Source organism: Chelonoidis abingdonii, chromosome 11 (genome assembly GCF_003597395.2).
Source record: "Chelonoidis abingdonii isolate Lonesome George chromosome 11, CheloAbing_2.0, whole genome shotgun sequence".
Lineage (NCBI taxonomy): Eukaryota > Metazoa > Chordata > Testudines > Testudinidae > Chelonoidis > Chelonoidis abingdonii.
The window spans coordinates 1738846-1749207 of record NC_133779.1 but is presented as its reverse complement, the minus strand read 5'-3'; the positions used below and the strand labels follow the sequence as shown (position 1 = coordinate 1749207).

Genomic DNA, 10362 nt, shown 5'->3' with positions numbered 1-10362 from the left:
GTCTGACTGCAAAGTGGGGGTGCAGGAACCTGTGGCCCCCCAGGACCCCGCTGGGGCGACTCGCTGTGGGAAGCGCACGGAGGGGCAGAGGATGCTGAATGCTCCAAGGAGAGACCCAGGAGGTGAAGCCGTGTGAGCTTCTTGCCCTGCAGACAGGCTGCTCCAAGGGAGAGGAGGCTCCCCAGAGTCCTGCCTGGCTTGGTGGGGAGCAGTTCAGAGCAACGCCCGGGGACCCCGTGACACAGTTCAGAACCATGGGACCCAGGTCGGAGCCGGGGCACTCAGTTCAGAACCACGGGACCCGGGTTGGAGCTGGGGGACCCAGTTCAGAACCATGGGACCCAGGTCAGAGCCAGGGGACCCAGTTCAGAACCACGGGACCCGGGTCAGAGCTGGGGGACCCAGTTCAGAACCACGGGACCCGGGTCAGAGCCAGCGGACAGTTCAGAACCCTGGGACCCGGGTCGGAGCCAGCGGACCCAGTTCAGAACCACAGACGAGGATCGGAGCTGTCCCTGGAAATGGGCTGAGAGCAGGACCTGGATTAGAGCCATCCCTGGGTTTGCAAGCGTCTGCCCCAACCCCAGGTTAGCCTGGCCTCTGTGGGGCTGCGGCGTGATAGGAGAGTCCACCCCGCAACTGGTCCCTCACCCGGCCCAGTCCCCCAGAACTCACGGGATGGGGAGACCACGACGGCATCACTCCAGGGCCCGTCCCCGGCGCTGGTGTACGACGCCACCCGCACCATCAGGTTCTGCACCTCTGAGACCAGCTCCAGGGTCTTCTCGGTGGTCAGCCCCACATCCACTACCACCTGCCGGGGAGCGGGGTTAGCCAGGGCTGGGACACTTGGCTTTCCCCTGTACGGGCGCTGGCCCCAGGGACTGGCCCGCTCAGGGGGCAGGGAATGGGGCATGGGGCCTGCCCCCTCCAGGTGGTGCTGGCCCTGATGTGGATCCAGGGCAGGGACTAGCTGGCTGGGGCGAGGGGGGGATGGGGCAGGGGCCTGTCCCCTCTAGGGGGCACTGGCCCCAGGGCAGGGACTGGTTGGCTCAGGGGGTGGGGAATGGGACACAGGGCCTGTCCCCTCTAGGGGCACTGGCTCTGATCTGGCCCCAGGGCAGGGACTGGTTGGCTCAGGGGGGTGGGGAATGGGGCCTGTCCGCTCTAGGGGGCACTGGCCCCAATCTGGCCCCAGGGCAGGGAAGTGGCTGGCTTAGGGGGGTGGGGAATGGGGCCTTTCCCCCTCTAGGGGGCACTGGCCCCGATCTGGCCCCAGGGCAGGGAAGTGGCTGGCTTAGGGGGGTGGGGAATGGGGCCTGTCCCCTCTAGGGGGCACTGGCTCTGATCTGGCCCCAGGGCAGGGACTGGTTGGCTCAGGGGGGTGGGGAATGGGGCCTGTCCGCTCTAGGGGGCACTGGCCCCAATCTGGCCCCAGGGCAGGGAAGTGGCTGGCTTAGGGGGGGGGGGAATGGGGCCTTTCCCCCTCTAGGGGGCACTGGCCCCGATCTGGCCCCAGGGCAGGGAAGTGGCTGGCTTAGGGGGGTGGGGAATGGGGCCTGTCCCCTCTAGGGGGCACTGGCTCTGATCTGGCCCCAGGGCAGGGACTGGTTGGCTCAGGGGGGTGGGGAATGGGGCCTGTCCCCTCTAGGGGGCACTGGCCCCGATCTGGCCCCAGGGCAGGGAAGTGGCTGGCTCAGGGGGGGGGGGAATGGGGCCTGTCCCCTCTAGGGGGCACTGGCTCTGATCTGGCCCCAGGGCAGGGACTGGTTGGCTCAGGGGGGTGGGGAATGGGGCCTGTCCCCTCTAGGGGGCACTGGCCCCGATCTGGCCCCAGGGCAGGGAAGTGGCTGGCTCAGGGGGGGGGGGAATGGGGCCTTTCCCCCTCTAGGGGCACTGGCCCCGATCTGGCCCCAGGGCAGGGAAGTGGCTGGCTCAGGGGGGTGGGGAATGGGGCCTGTCCCCTCTAGGGGGCACTGGCCCCGATCTGGCCCCAGGGCAGGGAAGTGGCTGGCTCAGGGGGGGGGGGAATGGGGCCTTTCCCCCTCTAGGGGCACTGGCCCCGATCTGGCCCCAGGGCAGGGAAGTGGCTGGCTTAGGGGGATGGGGAATGGGGCCTGTCCCCTCTAGGGGCACTGGCCCCGATCTGGCCCCAGGGCAGGGAAGTGGCTGGCTCAGGGGGGTGGGGAATGGGGCCTGTCCCCTCTAGGGGCACTGGCCCCGATCTGGCCCCAGGGCAGGGAAGTGGCTGGCTTAGGGGGGTGGGGAATGGGGCCTGTCCCCTCTAGGGGCACTGGCCCCGATCTGGCCCCAGGGCAGGGAAGTGGCTGGCTTAGGGGGATGGGGAATGGGGCCTGTCCCCTCTAGGGGCACTGGCCCCGATCTGGCCCCAGGGCAGGGAAGTGGCTGGCTTAGGGGGATGGGGAATGGGGCCTGTCCCCTCTAGGGGCACTGGCCCCGATCTGGCCCCAGGGCAGGGAAGTGGCTGGCTCAGGGGGGTGGGGAATGGGGCCTTTCCCCTCTAGGGGCACTGGCCCCGATCTGGCCCCAGGGCAGGGAAGTGGCTGGCTTAGGGGGGTGGGGAATGGGGCCTGTCCCCTCTAGGGGGCACTGGCCCCGATCTGGCCCCAGGGCAGGGAAGTGGCTGGCTCAGGGGGGGTGGGGAATGGGGCCTGTCCCCTCTAGGGGGCACTGGCCCCGATCTGGCGCCAGCGTGGGGTGCTTGCTGGGACAAGGGGGCCAGGATGGTGGTGGGGGCTAGCTTAGGGGGCGGTGGCGAGCTGGTGGGTTCTCCTCAGTGGGCAGGCCAGGGTCCCAGGGGGGCGAGCTCACCTCGGGCGAACCGGGGCTCTGATAGGCCAGCCTGTACCCACGCAGGATCCCGCCGAGCGGCCCGCGTGGCTCCAGCCAGTGCACCGTGGCCCGGCTGCCGTTCTGGAAGGCTGTGACGTTCTCTGGGGGGGCACAGGGCGCTGCCAGGGGGCACAGACACGTCACCCGGGGGTTGCCCCTCTCCAGGCCCGTCCCCTGGGGGGGCAGGGCCCTGTTCTGGAGCAGAACTCCCCCATGAGGCACTGCGGCAGCTGCGTTGCCAAGGGACCCCCCCCCGTGGGAACAGAGCCCCCCCAGCCCTGCCCCCGTGTTTGTCTTGGCACCACACAAAGCCCCATATTGGCGCAAAACATTCCTGAGCCCAGCCCTGCCCGTCTCTGCTCTGACATGCAGAGCGGCCTTGCGGGGCCAGGATAGCACCCCCCGTTCCATCCTGTCCCAGCGGGGACCTGACAGAGCAAACCCAGGAATCCAGGCCCCCGGGAAACCGGGCACTTAGTCATGGGGATGCCATGTGATGAGTCAGCGAATGCCCAGCTGGCACCAGGGAGTCGGCACTGGGCAAGGTGGTTCAAAATGCACTAACCACTAGACACCACTTCCCTCCCAGAGGCGGGGATGGAACCCAGGAGTCCTGGCACCCAGGCGCCCCCCTCTAACCACTAGACCCCACTCCCCTCCCAGAGCCAGGGATGGAACCCAGCAGTCCTAGCACCCAGCCCCCCGCCCCTCTAACCACCAGACCCCACTGCCCTCCCTGCTCAGCTCCCTGGGCCTGTTGACACCCCTCACCCCCTTCCAGGGTCTCCATGGGCACCCAGTGGGTCCAGCGGGAGGCGCCGGCCTCGCTGCGGCAGGCCACGCGGACGTGGTAGGAGGCAAAGGGCGCCAGCCCCTGGATGAGGTGGTGGAAGGGCGGCACGTTGAGGTTCTGGTTGTACATGGCCTCGGGGGGGACGGTGCTGAGGTCCTGGTCAGTGCGCACAGCCTGGAGGAGACAGCGGGGCATTAGTGAGGTGCCCCCTTCCCTGCCTGCAGGTGTCCAGGTTCCTCTTCAATCCCCCTTGCAAGCCACGGGGTGCCCCCAGGTCCCTGACCCCCATTCTTGGGGGAGCAGAGCTAGGCAGATCCAGGCTGCAGAGGAGGCGGCTCTCGCACCAGTGGGGCGGCCCAGATCCCCCCTTCCCAGAACTTGGCCACTATCTGCATTCACTGCTGGGCCAGTCCTGACTCCCCAGCCCCACGGAGGGGGAGGGAGGGAAGGTTTCTCAGCTCCATCCCCATCGCAGGAGGCTGAAGGGCGGCAGGGCGGGGCAATGCTCCCCCCATGGAAACTCCCTTCCCCTCCCCAGTTTCGTTTTCCCGGGCGCACTGGGCTGGGCAGCAGACACAGCCGGGGGCGGGGGGGGGTCACAGCCTGCCTCGGGTAGGGGGACGGTAGGGGGACGGGACGTCCGGGCTCTGGGGAAAGCAGAAGTGGGAAGCCAGATTCTTTCATAAAACCCAAATCTGGGCTCTCAGCAACTTGCACTTCCTCTTTCTCAGAGGGGAAGGACACAGGAAATAGGGGGCCGGCTGCCCCCCCATGTCACCTTCCCCCCACCTGCTTAACCCCCTGTGTGACCACTCCCCTCCCTGCCAAGGATATTCAACCCCATAATGTCCCCCCCAACCCTGGAGCCAGCCTGTGCGCTCAGCTCCCCAGGGCCCCCATCGTGTGTGCTCAGGGCCCTGATCCCCATGGATCAGCCCCCATGTGCTTAGCCCCCGCATCCTGTGTGCTCAGCCCCCTAAGAGCCCCAATCCCCACGGATCAGCCCCCCGTGTGCTCAGCCCCCGCATCCTGTTGTGCCTCAGCCCCCTAAGAAACCCCGATCCCCTGAATACAGCCACCCCAGTGTGGCTCAGCCCCGCATCCCGTATTGCTCAGGGGCCCCGATCCCCATGGATCAGCTCCCTGTGTGCTCAGGCCCCCCCACTCCAGTGTGTTTTGCCCCCTAAAGCCCCACCCCATGGTCAGCCCCGTGTACTCCGCCCTAAGAGCCCCGAATCCCCACGGATTCAGCCCCCTGTGTGCTCAGCCCCAGCAGTCCGTAGCATGTGCTCCAGCCGCCTAAGAGCCCCGATTCCCATGGATCAGCCCCCTGTGCTCAGCCCTTGAATTCCGTGTGCTCAGGGCCCCGATCCCACGCATCAATTACCCCCCCTGTTGTGCTCAGCCCCCAATTCCATGTGCTCTGCCCCCTAAGAGCGCCCAATCCCCATGGATCAGCCCCCCTGTGCTCAGCCCCCCGCCATCCCGTGTGCTCGCCCCCTAAGAGCCCCCCCCACGATCAGCCCCTGTGTGTTCAGCCCCTTGCTATTCCGAGTGCTCAGCCCTCTAAGACCCGATCCCCACAGATCACCCCCCGTGTGCATCAGCCTGCATCCCGTCTTGCTCAGCCCCTAGAGCCCCGAATCCCCACGGATCGCCGCCCCGTGTGCTCAGCCCCCGGATCCCGTGTGCTCAGCCCCCTTAAGGCCCCGATCCCTCCAACGAATCAGCCTTGCCTGTGCTGCTCAGCTCCGCCTCCTGTGTGCTCAGCCCATAGAGCCCAACCGCACGGATCAGCCCCCTGTTTGTGTCAGCCCTGGCATCCCGTGTGCTCAGCCCCCTACAGAGCCCCAATCCCCACGGATCAGCCCCTGTGTGTTCAGGCCCCGGATCCCGAAGTATCGTGCTAGCCCCCTTATAGAGCCCCGATCCCCACGGATCAGCCTCCTGTGCTAGCTCCCGCTCCTGTGTGCTCAGCCCCCTAGAGGCCAACCCACGGATCTGCCCCCTGATGATGATATAGTAGCTCAGCCCTGCATCCGTGTGCTCAGCCCCCTAAGGAGCCCCATCCCCGATCGCCCCCCCTTACCCCGTGTGCTCAGGCCCCCGCTCCCGTGGCCAGCCCCTAAGAGCCCCGATTCCCACGGATTCAGCCCCCCGTGTTGCTCAGCCGCCTAAGAGCCCCAATCCCCACAGATCAACCCCTGTGGCTCAGCCCCCGCATCCCGTGTGCTCAGCTCCCGAAAAGAAGCCCGATCCACGTGATCAGCCCCCTGTCTGCTCAGCCCCGCATCCCGTTGCTCTAAAGCGCCCTCTAAGAGCCCCGATCCCACGGTCAGGCCCCCTGTTTGCTCAGCCCCCGCCATCCCGTGTGCTCACAGCCCCCTAAGAGCCCCATTCCCACGGATCAGCCCCTGTGTGCTCAGCCCTTGCATTCCGTGTGCTCAGCCCCCTAAGAGCCCCAATCCCCATGGATCAGCCCCCAGTGTGCTCAACTCCCGCATTCCGTGTGCTCAGCCCCCTAAGAGCCCCAATTCCCACGGATCAGCCCCCTGTCTGCTCAGCCCCCGCATCCCGTGTGCTCAGCCCCCTAAGAGCCCCGATTCCCACGGATCAGCCCCCTTTGTGTTCAACCTCCTCATCCCGTGTGCTCAGCCCTTGCATTCCGTGTGCTCAGTCTCCTAAGAGCCCCGATCCCCACGGATCAGCCCCCCGTGTGCTCAGCCCCCCCATCCTATGTGCTCCGGGCCCCGATCCCCCCAGACCAGCCCCAGGCCGAGCGTACCTGGACGGTGCAGACACTGAGCGGCGACGCCCCGCTGGCCCCCGGCTCCCAACCCACCTCCAGAGCGTTCGCGCTGCGAGTCACCAGCACCAGGCTCCTCGGCCGCTGGGGGACCACTGCAGGCAGCAAATGAGGGAGGGCTCAGGGGCTGCCCCAGCCTGTGCTCCAGGGCATACCGGCTGGGCAGGGGGGGCTATCCTGAGGGACCCTCTGGGACCTCATGGGGGAACTGAGGCAGGGGCTTGCCCCCCCACGCCCAGCAACCTGGGACACGCCCTCCCCCAGTGCAGTGGGGAGCCCAGCAGCCACGGGCTCCCGGGGCCTGATCCGCAGCACGGGGCAGGGCCCGGCCCCCTCACCTGTGATGGCCGCGGTCCGGGAGGTGGCCACGCCCTTGGCATTGTGGGCTTCACAGGAGAACGAGGCGCTTCTATTCAGGCCTGGAAGGGACAAAGCAGGGGCAGGGATGAGAGCATGGGGCAAAGGGACCAGGCTACCCCCTAGTGCCCCTCACTCCCGACCCGCAGCCCCCTGCCACCCTGGTGCCCCTCACCCCTGACCCACAGCCCCCTGCCACCCTGGTGCCCCTCACTCCCACCCGCAGCCCCCGCCATTGCAGCCCTACCCCCCCATGCTGTTCCTCACTCCCGACCTGCAGCGCCCCCTTACTGACTCCCGCCCCGCTCCCCAGCCCAGCTTTCCTGGCCGGGTCTGTCCGGGCGAGGGGGCGTCAGTGCCAAATGTTCCCATCCCTCTCTGTTCCCAGCGCTGGCTCCTGCAGCCTCCTCCCAGCCCCCAAGGTCACGGCGCCTCCAGCTTATCAGGGTGTCCCCCGCAGGGACTGGGGGAAGGGGCACTGGGCACGGGGGTTGCTGGGTCTTCAGCCCAAGGCCAGATTCCTCAGGAGGCCGGGATGGGCCACTGACAGGGAGCGGCTGTGGGGCAAATTCCCAGTCCCCCTCAGTCCCCTCCAAGTCCCTGGCACCCAGGGCCGGTGCAACCATTTAGGTGGACTAGGCGGTTGCCTAGGGTGCCAAGATTTGGGGGCGCCAAAAAGTGCCCCCCAATTTTTTTTTAAATGGTTGACCAGCCCTGCTGCTAGGACAGAAAGGGAGTCTGGGCTGCCGGCGGGAGATGGCAGCCCGGGGTTTCCCCTGGGTCAGGGCGCTGCCGGAGGGGGCGGCAGGCAGCTCCCATGGAGCTGCCGCAGTGGTGCCTGCGGGCGGTCAGCTGCTCGCTTGGCTCCGGTGGACCCTCCGCAGGCACCACTGCGGCAGCTCCACCAGAGCCGCGGGACGAGCGCGCGGAGTGGCGAAATTGCCGTCCGCCTAGGGCGCTCAAAACCCTAGCGCCAGTCCTGCTGGCACCTCCCCACTCCCTGCCCCCCTGCCTAGCCTGGGGGACTGTGCAGTGATGGGAGGGGTCCCGAGCCCCCTCACCCCAGTGCACCAGGCAGCGCAGTCCCAGGCAGGCTGCCCCGGCGGGGCAGGGGGCAGAGGGGGCAGAGCAACTCGGCATGTGTCTGTCTATGCTGTGCTCCAGGAACTCAGCTGGCGCCTGCCCGGGGCGTCAGAGCGAGCGGAACCAGCTTCCCACAGCGCCCCCCTCCCAGCCTGGCAGAGCCCCCCTCCTCCCCCGGCACATCTGGGGCCCAGGCTCCCTCCCAGCTGGCTTGGCCAGGGCTGGTATGTCAGTCCCCAGCTTCTGCCATGTGGTCGGCATTTCCGGGTCTGGCTCCCTGGCCTCAGCCCCAGCGCAGGGACCTCAGACAGGGCTGGGGGCTGGACTGAGGGGGGCTGGGAGCCAGCCCCAGAACCACTGCCCAGGGGCGGCAGGGAAAAACAATCTCCAGGGATTTGCACCCCCTGTGGCGCCCCCCATGCCAACCTTGCCATAGCCCCCCACGTTCTGCATTCACCCCTTGCCCTGGCCCCCCTGCCCCCACCTTCCGTGTTCACCACAGTTCCCCTGCCCCCAGCCCCCCTAGAAGTGCACCCCCTGCCCCTCCCACCGCTGCCTCTCCATTCCCAGCCCCCTCTGCGCGCTCCATGCGCCCGCCAGCACTGCCGCTCCCTTCCCCTGCGGAGTTCTGCAGCGACCCCCTACCCTCCCAGCCTGGCTGGGCCCCATGTCTGGGGGGTGGGGGACAAGGCGGCTGGACTATCACTCCCAGCCCTCCCACGCCATGCAATGGACACTGCTACCACGCCGGGCCCTGTGGTGGCACCAGCCGGAACTGGCTGTGCCCTGACCCACCAGCTGGGTCTGCCCGGGAGGGACATGTCCCAGCCCAGCACTGCACCTGGTGCTGCTGCACCCCCATAACCCTGCTGCTCCAGAAGCCCCCATCCCCCATCTCAGCCCCTCTCCTGTCCCTCCTCCCCCAGCCTGGCTGGGACGGGTGCCTGACTCACACCCTGGTCACCTCCGGCATCTGCTGCCCATTCCCCCAGCCTGAGTCAGCAGAGCCAGGCTGGCCACGTCCGTGGAGGCTGGGGCTGGGACAGGGGGAGGGGGGGCCAGGGAATGTCAGGTACGCGGGTAGGGGCCCTTCTCCTTCTGGCTTCGGGGCCCTGGACACGGTGCACACGGCCAGTGGGGCACACTCCTTGGTCCTGATCCGGGAGCTGTATTTGTCCGTATCAGCAAAGACAATGAGGGTCCTTGTGGCCAGGGCCGGCTTTAGGAAGTGCGGGGCCCAATTCGAATACCCGGAGGCAGTCTGGGTCGTCAGCTGCACGTCCTTCACTCGCTCTGGGTCTTCTGCGGCACTGAAGGACCCGCCGCTGAAATGCCGCCAAAGATCCAGAGCGAGTGAAGGACCCGCCGCCGAAGTGCTGCCAAAGACCCGGATCACTGCTGGGTCAGTAAAATTTAAAATATTTGGCACTCTTCTTTAGGGCGCGGGGCCCTCTTAGGCGTGGGCGCGGGGCCCGATTTGGGGGAATTCGGGGAATCAGCCTAAAGCCGGCCCTGCTTGTGGCATCTTCGAGACTGGCAAATGTATTTGGGCCTAAGCTTTCGTGGGATGCCTGGAGGGGAACATACAGGCAGGTATGAGGGGTCAGTGCTACCAAGCCAATTCAGTGAAGGTGGAAGTGGCCGTTGACAAGAAGGGGTGAAAGCCAAGGGAGGGAAATCACTCTGTAGGGCTAACGAGGCCAATGCAGTCAAGGTGGCCCATTTCCAGCAGCTGACAAGACAGTGTGAGTGTCAGCAGCAGGTCACCCCACTGCCCTCCCATGTATTTATACCTGCTCCTGTATGCTCCACGCCAGGCATCCCACCAAGTGAGTTTAAAGCTTAAGCCCAAAAACATGGGCTAGTCTCTAAGGTGCCACAAGGATCCCGGCTGTTTCCACCCTGTATAAAGTGCCCTGAGAGCTGCACGCAGGGGGACACGTCCTGCTGACACAGCAGACCTGAGCGGCTGACTCTGCAGTAAACACCCTGTGGCTGGACGGCTCTGCCCAGCAGCGACCCTACAATAACAGCAGCGTCTGCTGGGATTGCAGAAGCCATTCCCACGCCTGGAGAGTGCCCGCCGGCCCCCCGCTGTAGCCTCAGCCCTGGAGAACCAGCCGCCGCCAGTGACTGATGCCACCTTCCAGGCAGGCGACAAAAGGGGCTGGAGACAAGCGGCCTATTGAGAGCAAGGCTGGGGGGGCGGCGAGGACCCCCACTGAATGGAGATGGAGCCCAGCACACGCCTTTGCTGGCTGCTCCCCCCACCCCTGCCTCTGCCTCCTTCCCCATCCCCCACTCCCAAGGACCCTGTTCTATAAAGTCCACGGTTGGGGGGACTCTGCCCTCTGTCACGCCACCGCTGATCTTCCTGCCGCCACCGCTGATCTTCCTGCCTACACCTCTCATCTCGAGCGTCTCTCCTATCCTCCCGTTCACTGGCATCTTTCCTGTACGTTGCTAGCAC

At 66.7% G+C, this 10362-nt stretch overlaps 1 protein-coding gene across 1 annotated transcript in view; it reads right to left on the bottom strand.

Moving 5' to 3' along the window:
* The window catches only part of AXL (AXL receptor tyrosine kinase), a 34439-nt gene that overhangs the window by 10397 nt on the left and 13680 nt on the right, over positions 1–10362 (bottom strand). The window contains exons 4-8 of the mRNA XM_075070718.1: positions 6791–6871; positions 6432–6547; positions 3625–3820; positions 2833–2972; positions 672–814 (exon numbers count right to left, since the gene is read on the bottom strand). Coding sequence (XP_074926819.1) covers positions 672–814; positions 2833–2972; positions 3625–3820; positions 6432–6547; positions 6791–6871 — 676 coding nt within the window. The remainder of the gene's footprint in view (positions 1–671; positions 815–2832; positions 2973–3624; positions 3821–6431; positions 6548–6790; positions 6872–10362) is intronic.